The following is a 23,817-nucleotide window of genomic DNA, read 5'->3' on the forward strand; positions in this document are numbered from 1 at the left end:
AACACGAAATGGCGATCGAGATTTTTTAAACACTTCTCTTTATTGCCAACATTTCGCTGCAGACTGCTGTTACACTCTGCGACTAGTACAGTGTAATCTCGTTGATACAATCGTCACGGGTACTGGAAAATAAAGCGTATCATCTGAAAATCGTATCATCCAACAATATCCGACCAAATCGTATATTATCGAAAGAAGAAAAAGAAACGTATTATAACGAAAAACGTATTATGAAGAATTGTATCAGCGAGATTTCACTGTTAAGGATTGCACTAAGATAAAAGCCTGACTGGCTAATCCTCAGTCCTCTGAATGCAGTGAATTGATGTTTACTGCAGGCGATAATCCTGCACGACTAATGAGTTAACTTGGCACATATTTACTGCATTGCACTAATCTAACATTGCAGACTGCATTGAGCACTGCCCCGATTGTTCACAGTGTTGCAATGGACTGTGTGGCATGAATCAATGGATCAGCCTTCTACTCTACAGACAGTAGGCTCAATGCTGGAGCGATTGACTTCACAGCATTACCAGGGACGGCCTCTACAGGGAACCAAACTGACCAGACTTTCCAAGTACTAAGTCCGAGCATAACGGACTTTCAGTGTGGTCCACTGCTAAAGGGAACATTCCAATGTGCGGCTCTCACTTTTCAGACCCTCATCTGCAAGTGCCAGTTGAAGCTATGCCAATGCAATGGAAAGGTGTGTAGTAGGTGCCAGTGTCACCAACCAGAACTAATCTGTTGCAAAGCATTGCGATTGAACACTTGGCAGAAGCAAAAATTCGTTGGTGCTCTTGACTCATGTTTTCCCTTTAAACAGTGAACTACAGAGTACTACTATAACTGCTATGTTTATGAACCAGCAAGGTCTGTTTCCTTTGCAACTCCCAACAGCTTTGAATAGGCTTGAGCTAAAGTGGACTGGCACGGGAGACCAAATACAAGATGCATCAAAGGGAACTGACACCAGAAGAGAAGTCTATAGGTGAAAGGTATCTTCTGTGCTATTGGGGTCGAGCTGTTTATGTACAGGGGCCGTAGATATGAAATGGAACGTCTAATCAATACTCGGTGAACAGGTACTGCAGAAGCAAGAGCTGGAATACCACTTGCAGGTGCATGCCAATAACACCTCATTCAACTAGGTGTTTCATGGCACCTTCTCATTTTGCCACAAAAACGGCAAGGACCTTTAACAGTCTGGAACACAAATTGGGGTGTTCCCATTCATATTGGTGCACCTTGTATACAGAATGCACCATGGCTGCTGCTTCTGGACACTGCCTATGTTTAACAGCAACTGTTAACATTGTGGAGGCCAGCAGTATCTCTAATGCCTAACCTAACCTAGCATGCCACTCACAGTTCCTAACTGCAGGTGAACACTGCACTCATTTTTGACCGAGCTGCTCTCAGTTCATTCCCTGTAGAACCTAATGAACATCATTCATGAGTATACTCAGGCCGTGGTGACTACCAGTCCATTTGTGCTTTCTTCTGTACCCATAACAGAGAGCAGTGAGTTAAGAACCATACTGATTACGTATCACGATCAGTATTATGTGCGTTGTTTGCACCAACTTCCGCTGCGGAGCACTTTTATAAGCAGACGACGGAGATACCATCAACCTTGCAAACACAGTCATCTTTCAGAGGTCACTAGCAAACAGCCGAAATCGAGACAGTTCAAGAAACTCTGGGAGTTGTACAATGCACATGTAATGAAATTGCTGACAGCTTGAATGGATGCTGGAAATACCGGATTTTGGCAGCAACATTAAACACATATTCTCTCTCTCATTAACTCAAGCAACGGACTTAACTGGGAACTTCTGGAAGTCTTGAGTTCACAAAGCAATGCCACGACACCAGGAACAAAACGAAAGCACCATACGATGTAGGAATATGTACATCTGCCGAAGCGTGAGAATTAAAAATAAAGGGGGCTTCTGTTGTGACATCAGTCTGACTGGAACAAACAATTTCCTTATGTATATATATTTTTTTCAATAGCGGTAGTTGAGAGGTGGATGAAATGGGGGCAAACGATAGTTTTGATGTAAGTTGCGGACGTGGTTGCAATGTAGCACGACGTGCTTCTTCAAGAAAGTTTGGAAACATGCTTGCTCAGCCGGGCAAACCTTCCTCCATTTCCAGCTGCGAACTTGTGTCGGAGAATCGGCTGACAGCTTCTGAAAAAGACAGAAGGATGCAAATGGCCGTGAAAAGTTATGTCATCTGGCAAATGATATTTGCGCTGCTACAAGAAAGCATCCCATAGGATGTTTGTGAAACTAAGAACAGCTGACATGGTGTAGATTTGAGCTCATTGGTGATGCATCATCGACTTACACTGCAGTACAAACACAGCTACGCAAAAACGAAAATGAAGCTGTGTCTGTTTCTGTGTAGTTCTCTTTCTTCATTCCACATGGCAAGTCAGTGTCATGTGGTTGCTAATTTCTTGCTGCACGTGATACGTACAGACTTCCCCACAAGCAGCAGCAATAGTGAGTGAAATCATGCACGCCTATCTCACAACCAGGCAGTTTAAATATCTAACAGTGCGAAGGTCTTGGCCAATTGGCTGTGCTTCTTCAACAAGAATGGTACAAAAATGAGACGTAAGGATTACACAGGTGAGAGCATTCTGTGGGGTCATATGTTCCATCCTATCTCTGTGCTTGAAATTGGACTGATTAAAAAGGCACCAACCAACTAGGTTTACTAAGTTCAACCCAACATTCCAGAGCTAGTACTTTGATTCATTCATCAGGAGTAACTTTGGGAAGGAGAAATCACTTTAAAAATTTACGCTGATTTCAGCTGAATGTTGAACTAATACTAAGAAAAAAAAATAATACAGTACAAAGACGTGACACAGAGTGAAGGAACCTAACACAGCACTTCGTGCGTCCTGTCGATAGGTTGTCAGAATAAGTGGATACTCGCTCACTCACCAACATTTTTTCAGGCTTGGACTCACTAGAACTTATGTGCACTCACATTCGTCAGCATTCACTCACATTCCTACTCATGCTCACCGACACTCACTGGCATTCCATAGCTGCTCCCATTCACTTACCGCGGCGTACTCACGCTCATACGTGCGTTCACTCCCACTCACTAGCACTCACTCACATACACACTTACGTCCACTTACACTCACCGATAGTCACTCACGGCAGTCTACTCAAGCTCCCCATCACTGACTTTCATTCGTACTGACATAAACCGGCACTCACTCTCGTTCATGCTCACATCCACTCATCACTTCGTCCCTTTGTCACTCACTAATGCTCTTTCTCACATAGACTTGAGAAATACTATATTTACTCGCAGAATGAACACGCTCGCGCAATGAACGCACCCCACACTTTTACAATGAAGAAGTGTGTTATGCTCTAGCGGTTGTAGACAAGCAGGGCAACACTGTTCGTTCAGCATCAGTCAAGACCACCTCACCGGGTGACGCTGAAGAGGCCGTCAGATTGCGATTTCATCATCAGTGACTCGAAGACTGCTATCTGGAACTTCAGTAGCGGCTACATTACCAACCTCGCGCACTCTCTACTTGTCGCTCACCTGCCAAAAAACTACATCGCTCTCATCTGGACTCCAGCACATCAAGGACTACCAGGCAACGAAATGGCTCATGCCGCTGCTCGAGGATTCACGGACCGAGTGGACGGAAATGTGAGCCTTACTCTAGAACCCAATGACTCCCAACAACACACCAATAAAGACGCACTCATCACCATTCCATGAAACTTGCACACATTACAAACACCAACGCCTAAAGTATCCACCTCTCTCTGTGTTGAGCACGTGCCAGAGAGAAATATTGTGGGGCCAACTAGAAACTCGCACTTTTCTTACCCCCCGCACTTTGCACTTATTTTTTCCCGACACATACCCGACACCCAAGTGTCGCTTCTGCCCTGTCCAGACAGCAGATCTCTCTGATATCATGCGGAAATGCCCCATCAAATATCCCCCCTGCAACCTCAAACCATTAATTAGTAGCGAGGAGCTGTAGGAGACTGCCCTGCGCAGCTCCGATCCCACCCTGCAGGACCGAGTCCTGAGGTGGGCTGAGGAGGTAGCGGAGGCCTACCACGACTGGTAGGCGGACGCTTGGCAACATAAGGTGCTGGGACTGGAACACACAGACCTCTCTCTCTCCCCTCCGCCCCCTCCCCTTTCTTTAAAAGGGAAATAAATGTTGATTCATTCATTCATTCTTTTCCTTGCATAATGAACGCACCCTGAACTTGCTGCCGTGAAGTAGGAGAGACAGGGTACGATTTGGCATCTGATATGGCGTCCGGCGGGTACAACTGTATCGGACGCCGAATCGTACCACGTGTCTCCTACTTTTATTGCGATAGTAATTATATGGACACCCCAGGAGCATTTTTGCCATCAGCGCCGAAGATCGCACCTCAATCTCCCGCAATCGAGGGAGGAAAGCGGAGAGGAAACGCGCCGTATTCCGACGAGCGCATGGCACTGGGGGGCGGCGCAGCAACTGAACATTGCACGGTTGCACGCCCTATCTTGAAAGCGATCTGCGTTGGGGGCTGAGTCTAGCTGCGACAGTGGCTTATACTTTGTGCGTGCTCCGTTCTCGCCGTTCAGTTTGCGTCGAAGTGATACATGGCACAAAGGTCACTTCGTTCGCTGTTGCTGCCGCGCTTCCTCACGCCAACGTTTTGACAGCGAGTGTCCGCTGTCATCGAATGTGATGTGTTCATGTTTGTCTGTGTGCGCTGACACCATGCTTGGTAATTTACATAGTTAGCTAATGTTTGTAAGTTCATATGGCCGATAAAACTATTATCCTTACTTCGTTTAGCTGTCTACACATTTGCTATCGCAATCAATGGTTCGCCTTTAGGCCAAAACTGCAACCTTTTGAGAGGTGGCTGCGGAAAAGAAATCGCTCAAAAGTTTGCCCCATATAATGAACACCCCCCCCCCCTCCCAACTTTGCGCATATTTAATATTTTTCGGGAAAAAAAGTGTGTTCATTATGCGAGTAAATACGGTTAGTGTGGAGCAAATATGAGTCACTGTACTCGTGTGAGTGAGTACACTGACCTATGGTCCTGTCTGTCTGCGTCCCACCTTCAGTGTTGCATTTTTTTTTTTAATAAGCCATGTGGAACTAGCCCACGTAAACTATAATCCTGCTGAATGCTAAGTACCTTCAAGTACTTCTGTGCCATTCCCGTTAAATTTCATCTGCTCACCATGATAGGAAGCGGCGCTCTCCCGTCCTCCGCCACCTCCCTGTTGCTGAGTCGTTGCCGGCACTGGTGGCGTGCAGGGCGAGTGCGTCGAGCGCCTCTTCGAGGCCATCCAGGGCGAGGTTCTCGAGGGCCCGGGCAGCGGCCATGCGCACCTGGCGCGAGTCGTCCTCGAGCCGTGCTGCCAGGGCCCGCACAGGCCAGCTGCTCGGGGACGCACTGCTGCAGCTGCTCTGCACGCTAGCATGCGCACCTGCTGGCTGGCTATCCTCCAGCAGGCCCAGCACGGCTGTCACCACCTCGCCCGACACCTGCCCGGAGAAGTTGTGCTTGCTTCACCCTTAGTGTGGGCAGGTGATAGCTTGTGTACTAAGGCTCACAGCCGAACGCTGGTAAAATGAACACGGCTCACACTGACTCGCTCACAAAACTTATTTGACTTGTACGTCTCTCAGACTCACGTGTGAGCTTAACTGAGCAAGCTTTGGAGTGAGTTCACCACCATGAGTTGCGAGGACAGCGGCAAAGAATGTGCTTTGTAGCTTTCTCACTGCCTCAGTCGTCACACTTAGCACTGTCAAACTTTCCAATGCAATAAGCAAAATCTTAGAAGCTACTCCAAGTCATAGCCATAAAAAAATTCAGACAGAACCCATCCTTTGGGCATGTTTATCGTCCTTAAAGCAATTAACATTCAAGTGGTGATGTACATGTAATTTTGTGGTGGGAGATTTGTATTGAGAGGATTGATAAAGATTTGTTTAATGTTATGTGCCTCTTCGCCCAGGCCACTATGCTGCCGGAGGGTGAAGCAGGGTTTGTACAGAACATTTGACTCAAAATTCAGACAATTCAAGAATTTCAAAGATGCTGAAGGCCCAAATTCAAGGAGGGGGAAACAAACCTTATTCGTACTTATTTCTTTTTCTTAGCTGCAATTTCTTGCAGCTAAGCAGCTGCTGAGTTGGACACACGCTTCAAACTCTTGAGGTCGCTTTTCTAAGTTGACTTTTCCATTGTAATGACGTCAATCACCTCCTGGCATGATGGTTAGTATAGTGTCCGACTTCAGCCGTGTTACTTGTGTTAAAGCACACGTGTTACTTGTCGTGTTAAAGCAAATGGCTCGAAAATGGAGCTATTAAATGTGCGCGAGTTTGCTACCAGAATAAATCTTTTCAAATATTCATTTTTCCCACGCACAATTAAACAATGGAACAAACTCCCGCAAGAAATTGTCTCCGCTCCCCTTTCAACATTTCCACTTGTCCTTCAAAGTTCCATTTCATCTCAGCCTGGGCTCACATGAAAGTTATTGTTTACAATTTCTTCTCCTCCTTCTAGCGATTTGTGCTTGCGATTTGTGCTCACATTTGTGCCTGCTTCTATTTGTGCTTACAGGTCAATCTGTGCGATTTGTCCTAGCAATTTATGTTTTTTTGCCTTTGTTAATTTTAAACAAAATTTCATAGTTGTTCTGTGGATAATTCCAAATAACATGTCACCAATCTGCATTTTACTATGCATTTGTATTTTTTGTATTTGAATGTTAATACTTCCCCCCTACACTAATGCCCCACAAGGGCACTGTAGGTACTGTAAATAAATAAATAAATATGATGGCTATGGTGTGAACTAGCAAAACGACAAAATAGTGGCATGGCTTGGTTGCTTGATCTGGCATTGTCGAGCTCCATGATGGCAATGGTGATGTAAACAAGTCTATTGTTGGTGGCTGTGAACAAGCCACATTGCAATCGTTTAGCGCATGGGTTCTCAAAGTGGGTTCCGCGGAACCTACGGGTTCCGCAGGCCCATGCTCGGGGTTCCGCGAGCCACTGATATATTTGATGATGATGATAAGTGGTTCTTGAGGGAAAGGGAAAGGTTGGCGCTATCTTCTGCAGCCCTTGAGGGAGCACGGCTCAGCGCCAACTGATATATTTTCCCTGGTCCCGCCCTTGACAAGCGTCTAAAACGGCGAACACGAGGTGCGCTTTATCCAAAGAACCTTCATTACCGATGCCCGAGTGTCCAAAAGCACATCACAGTGCGTAACAGCAACGCGCGAACTGCGTAATAAATACGCAAGCAGCTTTTAGCCATCCAACCTCTGAGAACGGGCAGCACGCCTAAGCTTTCGTACTTGAATCTCAGAGGCCGTAGCTTACCACCGTGCGCCTTTCTCCTATTTGTAGATAGGGTAGGTGCCGATAACGTGCGCACTGAACTATACGTTGGAGGAATAAAAAAAAATGCGCGGAGCACCGCAAATGCGCGCCGCAGAAGAGCAAGAACGGCGTAGCGTCCAACCGAATCGCCAGACCGCATCGCCGTGGTCCTCAGCGGCAATCGTACGCGGCACGTGACTGACAGCAACGCCGAAGCGCTTCGTGCCTAATTGAGCCTTTAAAGCCTTTATTCTTGCGTTTATCGCCGCGCGTAACACCGCGTTGGCGGCTAGCCGCGTGCCTCCGTAAGTGCGTAGTCGCTATCTCTGATCGCGTCGATAACCACCGCAGTTTCGTCCGCAGCGGTTGCGCAAATAGTAGTTTCGTTTTCACTCGATGCGCGCGTCGGCTGCGTGCCTTCCCAACTGCTTAGTCGCCTCCCATGGCAGCGTCGATAGCGACCGCAGTTTCGTCCGCACTTCTTGCAGCGAACGGTAGTTTCGTTTTGACTTGGTGCATGCGTCAGCCGCCTGCCTTCTGAACTGCAAGGTCGCCGTCCATGATCGCGTCGATAGCGGCCGCGGTTTCGTCCGCAGCGGTTGCGGCAAGCAGTAGTTTCGCTTTGACTCAGTGCAAAGCTGTCGAAGATAAAAATCACCGGCTACATCGTGATGGACGGACAATTTGTTGGCCAGCAGCTGAGTGGCGAAAAAATAATCGGGATGTGCGCCCGTTGGTGGAAAGCGCGTCTCAGGTGAAAACGCGCGCCGCGAAGGATGTCGCGACGCCTTCGCCGCAGCTAGCGCTAATCAGTCATGAGATGAAGACAATTTCAGCTTCCGCACTGGTCTTGTGCTAAATAGAAACAAGATTTCACGATTCATTGAGTAAATAAAAGCGTGTTGGCGTAGTGAAGCATTTGTTTATTTTTTTCTTGATACCCTCGATAATTCGACATTCGGTTTATTCGGGGGGGGTTCCTTGGCACTTTATGGAGCTTAGCAGGGTTCCCTGGGATGAACGTACTTGAGAACCCCTGGTTTAGCGACACACTCAAAAGAAAATAGCTAGGATTTTTTCCCCGATACACAGGGTTCATAGCATAGCCCCATGCATATTTTGTTACTCTTCAAAAGTTTCCCCCCAACCCCAGTTTTCAAGGAATTCAAGGCACACATTTACGTTCATGTAGTTTTAGGGTCCTTGAATTTCGTTCTCCAAATTCAAAAGATTTCAAGGATATCAAGGAGGTGTATGATACGTGGTGAAAGAACTTGAGCCACAGGCGCATGGGGTGGCCGTTTTCGTCGTGCTCCACGTACTGCAAGGTGTCCATGTTCCTATTGACCAACTCGTCGCTCACATCAATGTTGACCGTGATCATATACGGCTTGCTGACGCACAGGCATACAGAGGTCGAAAGGCTAACTAACTATTGTTAGTTTTCATCTTGGCCACCCGTGTTGCCAGTGCATCTCTGTATGCCTGGTTGCTCTTTCAGCCGATTTTGTCGTCACACACACCCTGGCAGACAACGTCATACGCGACCTGGAGGCACTGCATGTTGTAGTGGTCCACGTTGGCATTGCTGTAGCAGAGCCGTCTGCCGTTGGGGCACTATGTAGTGGCTTCGTTGTGGGTGACGAAATGGCTCTCATTATTTTCCCATCATGTGATCCGACTTAAAGGTCAATAAAGAGAACTGAAAGAGCCACTGCCAAAATGCGTCATGTATGAGCCGTGTACTGCAACCGGGCTCCTCTCTCACGCTTCCCTCCGGACATGCTACTGTGTCATCTAGCGGTGCATGCGCACTCTTGCCCTTCTTTTGTGTGGCCTCAGAGATTGCAGTGGTGGTGCGCCAGTGCGTGCTAACATTGAGAATGAATCCCTCGTTGCCCAGCTCAGTGATTGTGGCTTAGCAGATACAGCATCAGGCTGTTGCTCTCGGGGACCGGGGTTTTATACCAATCAGTACCAAAGTTTTTCAAATCTTTCTTTCTATTAGAAAGACTGCCAGAGTAAAGAGACTAGAAACATAATACAAATCTCAGAGCGGGGGAAGTCGCCTAAGAATGCTAATCACATTAAAAACCAAACGTTTTCTTACTTCACGATAGCCCAGATAGGAGACTAACCCCCGCATTCAGAAATGCATCTTAGCTTGAAGGCCACGCATGACTTGATTTAAATGACGCCTGCCGTGAACGCACCGAAGAAATGCAATGAGCGTCTTGGGCATGTTCACGCCAGGTGTCATTTATATCAAGTCAAGGATGGGCTTACTGTTAAGATGCATTTCTGAATACGGGGGGTAAGTAGGGTCCAGGTGACCGAGATCGGCATGTCAAAAACATTCCACGTGGATAGCATGGCTACTCAATGCAACGTGGTATAATGCCACAGCAGTCAGCTGACCTGCAGGGACGGTATGCACTCCAGGAGCTGGAGGAGGCATCGCAGCCCAGCGGTCCGTGCCGGAACAGCTTGGTCGTCCCGCAGCAGTCAGCAGTGGAAGGAGGGCCTGCAGCGCTGCATTGGTGCACTGAGGGGGCATCCGCCCAACGGACAGTGCCTGTTGGAGCACCGTCGCTGCCTGCGGCTGCCACTCAGGGCGCCGCTGGACTGCGTTGAGCAGCGCGACGAGCGAAGGAACCAGGTCTCCACTCTGCGGACCTGCAGTGGTATATCTAGTTAAGAATGCTTTTTTTTTTTGATATTAGCTGGCATCTGTGCATGCGTGTGAAACACAAACACACTGTATTGGAAGGACACTACATGTAATTATTATAAATTAGGCTTGACTGGCCCTGAAGACTCTCAATGGTCGCTGGCTAAGAAAATATGACCTACTTAAGAAAAATGTTGCCACAACTTCACAAATGAATCCATGAATGAATGAATCTTTAATCGAGTGAGGATGGCCTGAGGTCTTAGTAAGGAGAAGGAGAGGTGCTTTAGGATGTAACAGGACTATATTGGCAGGAGGCCTTGTTTTTTTTTTTTTTTTTCAGGACTGTGTAACTATGAGAAAGAGAGCTCGTTATTAAATAGTGGAGTGGCTTGCTGGTGTATAAGTATTCATTAACATGCTGCTATGCAAGCCAGAGGGAGATTGATGGTTGATAGAAAGAGGGCAAATAGATTGAAAGGGACAAAAGAAATTGCGCAGAAACTACTGACGATGATTATCAATGTAAACGAATAGCCCAAACAAACAAGTGAGCGAACGAGAGGGCGCGAGAGAGCCAGAGAGAACAAAGAAATGAATGCTTTTCTTGCCGAATCCACCTATCGACCACCAACCACAAAAACAGCCGAAAGAGCTAAAGAAAGCTATTCGCTTTAAAATTCACGTCATCTTAATGTCACTGTTTGCTCTCCTTTGGACTTTAATGCAGATGGTGAGGGAATTGCAAAACTGACCCCAACATACTACACAAGCCATAATAACCTTCCATCATAGCTTCTAGAACATCCAATTATCCTGACTGCCTCAGCACTTCGCAGATGTGCACACATGATCATGACTTCCAACTTCATTAAAAGGTTGGGTTAGGTTAGGTTAGGTTAGGTTAGTTCTTCACACTAGAACTTAAAAAAGCCAGACAGAAAAAAAACCTTTAACACACCTGCAAGTGAGACGAGCTCCCGCACGGCATCCCACTGTGTCGTCTTGGTGTGTGGCCGGTTTTCTGACAGGTCCTGGATCATGTCCTTGCCGTAGCCGACGCACATGTCTTCCACACAGGGGAGGTTGAGCATGTCCGCAAGCTGCCTCAGCAGCATCGACACCTGCGCAAGGGGGTTGCAAATGTGCTGTAATGTTCACATGATCAGTAACAATCACATCAAAGTCAAGCACCAGGATGCCAAAAGAAAAGAAAGAAGAAGGTTTAGTGCTATCCTTGAGATGCCAGCTTATTACCCCACTACTCCTGTCTAGCTGACTTGTTAGCTTGTGCAACTGAATTGCTAGTTACAAGTTCAGTGCAAGGCAAACAACCACACATACAACGAGATATAAAACAAGCAATCGTCCCATCTCTCTTTGTACAAGGGTGGTTCAATAAAGGCTTAGACTGATGATGAGACTGAGGCTCTGAAATCATTATTTCTGAAAATTATTCATCGTAAGCACATGCGTTCCACCAGTTCTATCAGAACTAGACAACAGTAAGACAAGCCATCGTTTGCCACCTTCCTAAACATCACCCCCAATGTGTTAACTACGCTTTCCTCTATGTTAAGGCAATGTCCTTTTTTTCCGCTGCCTGAAACATTGTCGCCTTCCCCTTACCTGTCCTACAGTCCAGATTCGGCACTCTCTGACTTCTTTATGTACCTTACGGTAAAAAATTGCTTAGACATGGAACAAAAGACATGACTTTTAAAGCTATCTTCCCTTATTTTTGAACCAAATTGGATAAAAGTTTGTATGATTGTTTCCTGATACTAAAGATGCAATTATTTTTTCTGTAAGTTTATTATTTATTAAGGTAATTAAAAGCAAATTTATTTTGTTCTTTGGAACAATAGAGAAATAACCACTACACAAAAATATACATATGTCAAATGGGTCAATACTACAAAGCATAAGACTCACAATGATGGAAGCACTTTTATGATTGGTCCGTAATTTCTTTTTTCATATCAGACTGAACCCCAGTGTTTTGAGCATGGCCATGCAGTGGTCACAGAAAAGACAAATGAAAAAAAAAAAAAAAAACGTAAAACAATTTTTTTTTTTAGTCTGCTCCCTATGTTGTGTGCTCCAAACATCTAGCTTCATGCTGCAAAAAGAATTATGCTTCTATCTGTGATAGGTACTGATGTGCCACAGTAAAAGACTGCCTGAGTGTGCAAAATTAGTATTTTGAGAAAATGAAGAAAGCAAACGGATCACCAACCCTATAGTTTTAAAAATAATATATTATGGTTGAAATATCAACATACAAGATAAAAAACTGGGCAGATCAAGAGAATAATAGACACAGAATACGAAAATGCAATTTTACAAAGCAAAATATTTTGGTAATTTTTAGGCCAAATGACCCATGCTTAAAGACCTAAAGACATTGTAGCCGATCTTTAAGCAGGTGTCAGAAGTTGGCTTCACTCATGTTATCTAGGCTGGTAGAAATGGTGGGATTCATGCATTTCACTTAGTCGGCAGCATACAGAAAGGGATAAAGGTGCCAACGAATAAGTTCCAGAGACAATAATTTCAGACCATTAGTGTCAGTCTTTATTGAACAACCCTCGTATGTTTGATCCCTTGCCTTGCGCTAAACTTATTGTAAAGAACATGCGCTAATTAGTCTAAGTATAAGTTCTACTCAAACTGAGTCGTTTGAGTAGAACTTAGTTGTTTGAGTAGAACACCCTGCTCGTTTATGCAAAGACAGAAAATAAGATTCCACAGAAACCACACCACAAAGATGCATGTCTGTTTCTCCTCGCACGTATGCTGCCAGACAAACCTTTTCAGCAACGCATTCGTCCTGAGAAGAGCAGGCCTGGATACTCAAGCAGCAGGACAGCAGCTCTTTCACTGACAGGTCCATGGGGTCACATACACATGACAGCAGAGCGTCCATGATTCCCAGCACCTCAAGTTGGCTCCTCTGCATGGCAGGAGGTTCACAACACTTTTTAACTGGTACGTATATGCTTTAGCGTATGTTTACACGTTACAGCTGAAATTCATTATGACGAAGTCGCGTCCAACATGAAAATACATTTGTTATGGTATCAAATGTTTGTCACAGGCCTCACATCATTGCCTCACACATGCCTCACATCATTGAGCAACATTTAACATTTACTTTGTCAGATCCATGTTCATTATGTTGAGGTTCGACTGGTGTTTTAAAGAGACCGACAACAACCCAGAATCTGTCATGAGATGTTGGTGGAAATGACCATGATTTAGAGTGATAGAATCGAACATTCTGTTTTTAATTTAAGTAGGAATTAGCATCATTTTATATTGCAAGAGAAAGTCGCGAAAAAAGGCATGGTGTGCTATCTGGCAGTAAGACCTTGGTGCAAGCCTATGGATGCATTCAGACTACTGCACATAAGTCAGCTGTTATTATGTGCAGCAAAATTATTGTTTGAAATCACAGTCTTAATATTATGTAGGCATTTGCACTTTATTTCATGCAAATTACGAGCTAAAAAACAGTGCACACTAACAAGTGACGCTGACTTCACGGCAACGAGTGGAATGGCAGACCAAAGGCGAGCTGTGGCGTCCCTCACTGCATGACGGTGCTTGAATGCTTTTGTATGCACGAGAATTTGTGAGTGAGTACCCCGAATTCTGTGATCTCTCTGTGCAATACAAAATGACATTGATTAATTGTGCCGTCAATGGGTGTCGGTGCTCCCTGAATAGCACTACTGGTGTAAAAGCATTGTTTCGAAAACTTTGTTTGGCTAAGAAGAAAGTCTTGACTTGTATCTGACAAAACAAGTTGGAGTTGGACAGGAAACCACGAAAGCACATGGCTATTATTGTAGTAATAATTCAACACTTCAGAAAACATGAACCACACGAACATTGGCTTGATAAACAAAATATTCCCTTCTTACAGCTAGGGCCACACGTTTTGTCTGCTTCCCACCAATACTGGCATACAATCGCTATCGCGCTCCCTCATCACTGTTACTTCATGATCACGATCACAACTACAGATAAAAAATTCGGATAACAAATTTTCCACGCCATTTTTCATGTTACCACTTTAGGATAGGACACTCTAACTAGTAAGCTTTGCGTTGCACTAAAAAAATGGGTATTATAAAAATTGGTTGTTTCCCCTTTAAAAATTCCCCTTTAACGGGGAATCATGTGATAGAAATGCGAACAGCAGCACTGATCTCGGCACTCGGCGACGCTGTGTTCAAAATAGAATGTGCTGGAACACCATTCTCTTGCGCGACACTTCTTTGTGAGGAAAAGTGCAGTACTTCAACACTGTGAATAATTGTAAATAACACGTTCACAGTGCATTTATCAATCGCTATCTTCTCGGACAGCAAGAAAGGCAGTCTGCAAAGGCAAATGAGTACAGTGATGGCACAAGGAATGATCACTTGCCCAATGCACAATGGCTGAAATGACACAGGCAGGAAGCACGCGACCCAAGCAAGTTCGCTTGCCAAATGGCTACTCTGTTCGCGTCTACTCACTGTATCAGCCGCAGCACCCGAGTACTCAAACAGGATGGGGAAAAGCTGCTGTGCGTAAGGCCTCAGCCGGTCGGGCGGGCAGGGTCGTACGAGCGCAGCCAAGGCATGCAGCGCGCCTGTTGAAAAGGGAACCGACACAGCTTCCAGCCAGCTCTCGGGGTCCACCCACCGAGCACATGTTTCCAGGCTCTTTGTGAGCTGCAGGTGAAAAACAGAAAACGAATCTAGTAGTACTTGCTTCACTAATAGGTCACAAAAGTTGTGGGGACGCTCTCGGCTTTCTCACTTCCCCTGACATTCTGCTTCCCCGCATGACACACACGTGATGGTGAATGTTGGTGTCGCAGTTACGCAGCATCGACGAGAGATGGCATAAGTGTTCTGATGCGAGTACCACATGCTCGCGTGGATAACACAGGCGCGGATTGACTGAGCACTTGTTGCTGCTCCTTGCAGGACTGCCCTGTGAATGGCTTTCCGTTCAGCTTTGGAGCGTGTCACTAGCATAGGCGATCGCTCGGACATTCTTGCATTCTTGGGACTGCACCCGCAAAATGCTCAGTCCTTAGTGTTCGTTACAAGCAAAGATTCAATCAGCATCATTGCTTGGTCAGTCGAACATCTCTTGCTCAGCGTGGTTCATAAAGGAATTGTACCTCGTAAGCATTTTGGCTAGCTGGCACTGTAGCATGAGAGGAACAATAAATGTCCTTTTTATATGGTTGCACTACTGTGCGCTTTGTTCTTTGTTACCAAATACATTTAAATCCCACGAAGTCAGACCTCTGCGAATGGCTTTAAGCCAGCAAATAAAAGCACCGTCTTCATCCCTTCACCAGCAAGCTTATGAAATTGCTCATTGCACCTTATACTTACTATCATGGACCAAAAAAAAAACAAAAAAACATGTGAACGAGAATGTATTGCACTTCTTGCAATTAATTGCTCAAGAGTATGATCTTATACTGCAACATTTTCCATTTGTAAATGTTGATGTGGGCCCCAAACTAAATGCACATGCCAACATCACAATGAGTGGTGAAAGCAGGAACAAATGGAAGTTCTCTAGTTAACTATAACTTGTTCACATTTCATTTCCTGTTAGCACAGCTCTCCTTTGTGTCAGCTGTAAGCAGTGCATAGTAAGCTACTTAAACATCGATCCATTCCATCTCATCTATTCCATTTATCTCATACATTCCATCCCAATGCAATTCGATCATTCTACTTCATCAATTCCATTGATCTATTAATCCCATCTTGGTCTATCGATTTCATTCTATCTCATACATTCCATTTCATCAATTCCATTCCATCTATCCCATCTATCCATTTAATCCTTCCATCCCATTTACACATTCAGTCAAATAAATCCCATTCCACTCATTCCAATTCACCCATCTATCTATTCCATCCATCAATATACTCCATCCATCTATTCTATTCTATCCATCCACCTAATCCATTCAATCCATCTATTCATTCCATTCCATCCATCTGTTGCATTCCATCGATCCATCTATTCCATTCGGTCCATCTATATATTCCATCTATTCCATTCTATCGATCTATTGCATTCCATCTATCTATTCTATCCACCAACCTATTCCATTCTATCCATCCATCTATTCCATCTATTCCATTCTATCGATCTATTGCATTCCATCTATCTATTCTATCCACCCACCTATTCCATTCTATCCATCCATCTATTCCATTCCATCCATCAATCTATTTCATTTGATCAATCCATCCATCAATTCCGTTCCATCCATCTGTTCCATTCCATTCTATCCATCCATCCATTTCATTCCATCTATCCATTTATTCCATTCCATCTGTCTATTTCATTATATCCTTCCATCTATTCTAACTCATGTCCCAAATTTGATGCAAAATTGTTTGATTCTACGCAAAAGCTTATACCTCTCATCACTTGGATATGCATTTTGAGTAGATTAGTTATCAACAGACACTATTTTCAAGATCAGTAGACTTCTAGGTAGATGATAAAGTCTTCTCAAAGATTTGCTGCTGTGCGACCGGCGTCAGCCATGTCTACGTTCTCACCACCCTCCCTTTGTCGGCGTTCCAAGCGCTTGAGTATCTAGTTTTCTTTCCTTCCGCTCTCCCATGGTGGTGGTATATAAGCAAACCAGAAAGACAAGTTGCCCTTCTCCATTTTGAATTTCACTTCTTTTCTGTCGCAATCGGAAGGCCACGTATAGTCCGGACTCCCGAGGAGCAACGTGCCTATGAAGAGCGACGGTGAGAACAGATGCGAGAGTGCAATCGGTGCTGGCGGGCTGCAAACACCAATTATGCACCGATCAAGAGAAATAATGACCACCGATCAACACAATAAATGTGTGTGCGTACCCTTCGTAATGATGACCAACAATCAAGACAATAAATGTGTTGTACCTTTGTTCGAAATTCTGTGTCATGTCCGCGTCATGTGCTAAACAGCTTTGCTCGTCATCTACCTTCACATAGCTGAATGGCTCATGATTTTTACTTTTGAATAAAATAATCATATTTGCATGAGTGCACTAAATATTTATTGGGCCATGTTGACTTTGGTTAAATTGAAGTTAAATCTCACCCAGTGCCTGAGATCCTGTTCATCCCGGCAGAGCACAGTTGTGAGGGTGGGCAACAATGAGCACAGGTGAGTTGATGCATGTGCCCCGGCGTGTCGGAACGCTTCGCACAGAAGCTTAGCTGCGCGCAGCTGCTCTTCCAGCCGCCAGCCTTGTAAAGAGTCGTGCGTCACGCCCACAAGGTATGGAAGGTGCTTCTGAACCAGAAGTCGACAGCCCTCACTCTCAACAGCTGCAAGAAGGAGTCAGTAAAAGACACAATAAGTCTTGCAGCTGCCTTTTCCCACCAGAGGGCAAGTTCTTGCATAACCCTTTTAGTCACCGTGTAAACGTAATCTTCTGCTAACCAAAAAACATCATGTTACTTAAGTACCGAGAGTTACACGAAACAAAAATAATTTATCAGGTGCACCACCAGGTTTAATCTCTTCTGTGCCCTGAAGGAGCTGGGTTTGTCAAGGGGGGTTTCTGGTAAAAGCAGCCGAAGATGAGCTTGGCTCGCTAGCAATACTTTGCATTTTCTAGTGATGCCATGGACGAGCCTAGCTTTGTCTCTGTGCTTAGTCGGGCTTTTGGTAGATGGAAGCCATGGGACAGTGCAAGTAGAAGCGAAATTATTCTTTCTGAGGATGTAAAACATGTTAGAAACTGGGGTATTTAAAAATAATTTGGCTATTTCCAGTCAGAATTCGGGATAACAGCCCGGCACAGAAGGGGTTAACAAGAAGTTCTTTCCGTTAATTCAAGTTCTTTCTTGGATCGAAAGGCCCTCAACACAATAATAACTGGCGCATCTACTTGTAACAAATATTTCAGTTCTTTTCTTGATACTTTGCATCAGCTATAAGAGGTCAATATCCATAATCATTAATCAATGTATTTGTCTAATTGTGAAGACTGGCTTAAAGTGACTTAATTTAATTATTCATGCTAAAGGACCGAAATCTCTTTTTTCAATGTTTTTACCGTACTTACAGAAAAATTAAGGGGATGAGATAGGTCGGCGGTATCAGTTGTACATAATACATTAACGGACTATCATATATGACGAAGTAAACCTAATTTCTACCGATATCTCCATGTAACAAATATATCCAATTGCAAATATAGGATACACCGAACATATTTTCATGTTGGTTGCGACTTTGTTATGACGAGGTTCAACCATATGACCAAATTACAGTTCAAGCTCGTTATAACTAGTCACAATCAACACAGAAATACCTTCATTATATTCAGTATTTGTCATAAGCTAATATTCATTACACAATGCTATAAGCAAAAAATATTTTAGATTTACTTTGTTATATCTGATAATTCATTATGTCCGTGTTTGTTATATTAAGTACTGGCTGCATTTCTTTATTTGTACTATTTTTTTTTACATATTGCCATCCATTTACAGAACTGTAGTGTGAAAGACACATTCATAAATAGAATGTGTAATATACTGGAGAAAAATATGGTTCAATGTTTCAGCAGCAGCAGCAGCAGTGGCAACAACAACAGAACTGGGAACGTTACGAAGGTTACATTATTGTTTCCTAAAAAAAAAAAAAAAAAACTTTTAGGAAACAAAGGCATCAAAATGTCCTAAATAAAATCAATGTTAATGTAGCCTGAAGATAAGACTTAATCAGCAATCAGTAGCCTGGCAGCATAGGCCATGTTTAGTACATGCAGTCTTGTTTCTGGTGATTTATCTGAAATAATAAACCCCAGCCAGACGTACAGCATCCATCTCGTCTTCATTTTTGAAATGCTTTTGCATCTTGCTTCGGGAATTTTTCTACATGCCGTTTGCCTTGATTAGTAACCATAGTGATGTAGTGGAAGCAAACCACTACCTAGAAAAAAAAACTATACAACATTCTAAGCTGCATTTGTTGTGCTATAAACACAATAAATACTCTTTGCTAATTCAGCCTTTCACTTGAGCTATTTAAATGTGGCTAGATACGAGAGCCACATCATACTACAGTTGAATGTCGCTTTATTTGAGTCGCATCTGGCACAAAAATGCCTTTATTATATTCGATATCCATTATAAGCATATATCCATTATATGTTGATATTGGCAAAATATATTTTAGATTTATTCCATCAAGCCCGATAATTCACCATATACACGTTCGCTTATATTGACATTTCACTGTACCTTAGGGCCTTACGAAAGGGAAGTTTTCTAAAGAAGACATTACCCTAAGGTTGGACAGTGAATCACTGGCAAAACCTGCACTCACCAGAGGTAAAACTAAGTTTTTGAGAGAATAATGCGGAAAAATGAGGCTTTTTAAAGCACAATGCTTAAAAAGATTAGTACTCACCAGGCCTCAATGACTGATCAGTTGCATACAGTTTTCCGACTGCATTCCAGAGGTCACTTGCTTTGGCACTAACACTGAAAAATAAGTGCTTTTTTTGTCACGAAAGCCGCTACTCAAAACACCGCAGTCACTGCTCATGCGTTAACAGCATTAGCTACAATAAAGTCAAATGTATGCTTCTATCTGAAGTAACATCCAAAGCACTGAAGCACCTTGCCTAGTAACCAATGAAAAACCTAAGCAAGCAGAAGTAAATCACAAAGTAACTTGTGTTCATTACAATAAAGCTAGAAACCACATTTTTAAGGAATTTAAGAACATCTCCATCTAATAGCGGATTTATTAAAATGCAACGTTTCGGAGCCAACTCGGCTCCTTCCCCAGGAGTTAACGAAGGATGGTGGTGGGGTCCATGAAGTGGACAGAGAGTTTCACTAGGGATGGTCACTTGTTTTCTTGTGTCTCTAGACAACAGGGAAGACAAAGGGGTGGGGAGCAAGGAGAGACGCGCGGACCAAGGTTTGGTGGTGCCGGCACTTAACATTACCTTAAGTGTCAAAAATATCCCATGATGACCCATGTGTGGAAACTGTGTTTCCCATTATCTAGAGATTTTAAAAGATGTGATTATCATGAGAAGATGAAATGCACATTCAGCTAGTTTGCAATAACAATGCCTTGTCTTGGCATGTATATGTGCACGTCAAGTAGAAAATGTCACACATTCAAACATGCGCAATGCACCCCCCCCCCCCCTCCCACCATCCTTCATTAACCCCCGAGGAAGGAGCTGAGTTAGCTCTGAAATGCTTAACCTTCTATAGCTCCAAAATGCATGCTATAGAACCACTGCTGCCGAGAGATGAGTACTACACAGATCTTCCTAGCTGAAAACGAATTGTACACGTCAACTTGCATTTCATCTTGCAGTTTAGTTACAGTGGTGATACTTTTTCTTCAATGCTTCACATTCTTTCGTTATCATTCAGTAAGGCTATTATACTTGGAACTTACATGTGTGCTGAAGAAATCCTTCTTTTTTAGAAGAAGCATCTGTCATGAATGTTTGGGGTAAATGCAAAATACAAGCTGCGCGAGTGACCCCCCTTGCATCCGACATAAAAATAGCTTCATACTATCCAATAGTCATTATAAGCATATATTCATCACAGGCTAATATTGGGGAGGAAAAGTTGGTTTACTTTGTTATGTCCAATAAATCCATTATATCCGTGCTTGTAATATCGAGTTATGACTGTAATGTGCAAAGGTTTGGGAGGATAAAGGTCAGTTTAGACATCAAAACAGTTTTTTAAAGCTTCCTTTGCAAACCCTCCCGGACTATCCTGACCGTGGCTGCTGCTGCTGTCCTGCCGAATAGTTCACGCGTTAAAAAAATGTCATTATGCGCCTGATGGTGGGATCAAACCTCAGTTCCCCAGCAGAGCATCCCAATGCTCTTACCATTAGGCCACAGTCACACGTATACTTTTATAGCACCAACATCAACTAGCGTTTTGAGATGACTGTTGCAAGCGTCACACTGAGTAGCATGGGTGCGCGAGCCAGTTTCCTTTATGCCAAAGACACAAGAATAAAATGGCCAAATTTATAGCATTTGATTATCCGCTTCACAAAAGTTTCGCTTCACACGGATTTCAAGATCTGCCTTGAATCTGCAGTTTCTTTCTGGAAGGTATTTGGGAGTCGAATGGTAAAGTCCTTTAGGTGTGTATGGCAACCTTTCAACAGGATCTGTAAGTGCTATAAGCACAATGGGCAGAGCCACCGGTCCAAAAGTCTTAGCCACCCATCTAGCCGCTGCTGTGGCCAGAGCTATCCGGACGGCAGGAGAGCGATCGTCGAGAAGCTCTGCCACTGATGAGATGACTGTAGGCGTGAGTGAGTTGCAGTCATTCTGCTCAAGAATGGGGCCTGCAAAAATTGAATCAAATTTATGTATGATCAACGAACGCTAGGCAGTGGAAGGAGATGAAACTGCTAAGGAACAAACTAGAAGGCATGTGATGTGTGATTACTTGAACATGTGATGTGGCATCTTGTCGTCATCATCATCAGCCTATTTAGCTCCACTGCAGGACGAAGGGCCCTCACAGCGATCTCCAATTACCCCTGTCTTGTGTCAGCTAATCCTATCTTATGGTTGCAAATTTCCTAACTTCATCCCCCCACCTAATTCTCCGCCATCCTCGATCGTGCTTCCCTTTCCTTGGCACCCATTGTGTAACTATACTCCGTTTCAGACATCAGGTGCAATGCTGTGGAGGCTAGAGAGACTTTTTGCAGTGGCTGCGTTTGCACTTGGATATAGTTCCATGTTTCTTTTACCGTAATCATGTGCATATGTTTTTTATATAGGCAGTATTGAATAAAACAAGTTTATTCTTTAGAAACAACCACGCGGTTGTATACGGCTGCTAATAGTACGTTGTTTTAGATCATTCTGATTTTTGTTGTTCTTTTCGGGTTTTTCTTGTGGAGAATTAGGCTAGCTGTGGAGTACTTATAGACACATCTGCTAAAATGTTCAGAAATGCTTTCTGTACTCCTCGACTATGCGATGCCTCCACGACTGCTGGTATCTCTACTGAATAAAGTGCCGTTTTGTCATCTATGAATGCCATTACGAAAAGCCACTTTATTCTTAGTGTAACCAGGTGTTAAACATATAACACACACTTCGAAGTCAGCAATCTGTGAATGAATCGTGCAAGTGCCGTAATATATGGGTGAATTGGAGAGGGAAGCACGTCGCCTATAGTATGTTTTCTTCCTATTGCCATTACGTTACGGTGCATTGATGCACGGATACTTGCTGCACTGTATGTTGAGTATTGTAACCACGTGTTAAGCTTTCGTTAGTAAGCACGACTTCGTCCCAGACAATTTTCTTAGTTAACAACACTGGCAAACGCATGAAACGAAAAACCGATGAACAAGGGGAGTTATTCATTTTTTCTTGCGCTGAGTACAGTAGGACGCCACAGGGATGAAACGGACACTGGATGTGAAGCGGACACGAAGTGACACACGGAAGCGCACACGGGACACACGGTTGCGCTCCCGTGTGTCACTTCGTGTCCGCTTCACATCCAGTGTCCGTTTCATCCCTGTGGCGTCCTACTGTACTTAGCGCAAGAAAAAATGAATGCACACCAACTAGCCCAATTCATAGCTCTTCCAAAGGGGAGTTATGGCCACGAGAGCACGTTACGATCAGCGTAGGTCTCGCTCTAAATAATCAACATAACTTTGGAACGATGTGTGCATCTACCGTTAACATTTTCATGAGCATGTGAACGACTGCTTGTGGCTACGTCCAGAAATGTTGACATCACGCTCCTTACCTAACGCTTGCACCGCAAGGGTCCGCAGCGCCGAGTGCTGATGCCGCAGTGCTTGAACGAGCGCAGGTAGCATGGAGTCGCACTGCAGGTGAAAGTGATTGGGTACGGCCTTTTCCAACTGAACGGCACAGCGGCACGCTTCCTTTTTCACTTCCACGAATGGGTCCACGAGACAGGCGCACAGCGTTATGACGATGTCGTTCAGGTGAGACGCGCACCTCGACCCAGCGCCCATGACCGTCCGCGTAAGAGCCTGAGCTTCGAGAAGGCGCACTTCCTCGGCCACTTCTCCCGCGCAGCTCGTGACCGGCTCACTGCCAGCGAGCAGACGTCGGCGCAGCGCCGGCACGATCAGAGCCACTACGTCGTCGGAGAGAGGCAGCACCGACGTGATGTCGAGGAGCAATTGAGCGCCGAGTTCGCGACACCGCTCGGTGGGGTCGGTGAGCGCGCCGATTACGGGACGGATGACGACCGACACGAGCACCTTGCGCTTGTTTTCGGGCAGGTCGCCGTGCATCGCGTTCACGGCTGAGCAGATATTTTCCAGCGCCCGTTTCCTGATGTGCTTGTCCTCCGATTCGAGCCGCTCGAGCTCGAGCAGCACGTCTCGAAAGTCGTCCGCCGCCATCTTTCAACGCTTCGCCGCCGTTGCCCTTGACAACGCAGCTTAAGTGCGCTTTTCACTAAGCCTGTATAAAATGCTATTACTGCCTTCTTATTTTTTATATTTATGACGTACCCGATTTGAAGAAATGGTAAATATGCGCAATTTTTAAAGTAAATAATCAAATTACGTAAGTGGATAGATGATGAAAAGCATCTTTTTTGAATAGATGATGATGGCTGTTGCCACTAACCACCTCTAACCTACATTTGTTTATTCA

At 44.5% G+C, this 23,817-nt stretch overlaps 1 protein-coding gene across 1 annotated transcript; it reads right to left on the reverse strand.

The window, feature by feature from the left end:
* Nucleotides 1-15: 15 nt before the first annotated feature.
* Nucleotides 16-23,576, reverse strand: LOC119452922 (dynein axonemal assembly factor 5-like). The gene is given in 13 exon segments (XM_037714882.2): nucleotides 16-2,201; nucleotides 5,265-5,458; nucleotides 5,461-5,517; nucleotides 5,519-5,572; nucleotides 9,851-9,919; nucleotides 9,921-10,108; nucleotides 11,065-11,227; nucleotides 12,916-13,059; nucleotides 14,633-14,830; nucleotides 17,238-17,467; nucleotides 19,563-19,636; nucleotides 21,305-21,497; nucleotides 22,931-23,576. Coding segments are annotated over 13 exon segments (2,196 nt in total). The 5' UTR covers nucleotides 23,562-23,576; the 3' UTR covers nucleotides 16-2,200.
* Nucleotides 23,577-23,817: the final 241 nt, after the last annotated feature.

The sequence above is a fragment of the Dermacentor silvarum genome, chromosome 5 (assembly GCF_013339745.2).
Source record: "Dermacentor silvarum isolate Dsil-2018 chromosome 5, BIME_Dsil_1.4, whole genome shotgun sequence".
NCBI lineage: Eukaryota > Metazoa > Arthropoda > Arachnida > Ixodida > Ixodidae > Dermacentor > Dermacentor silvarum.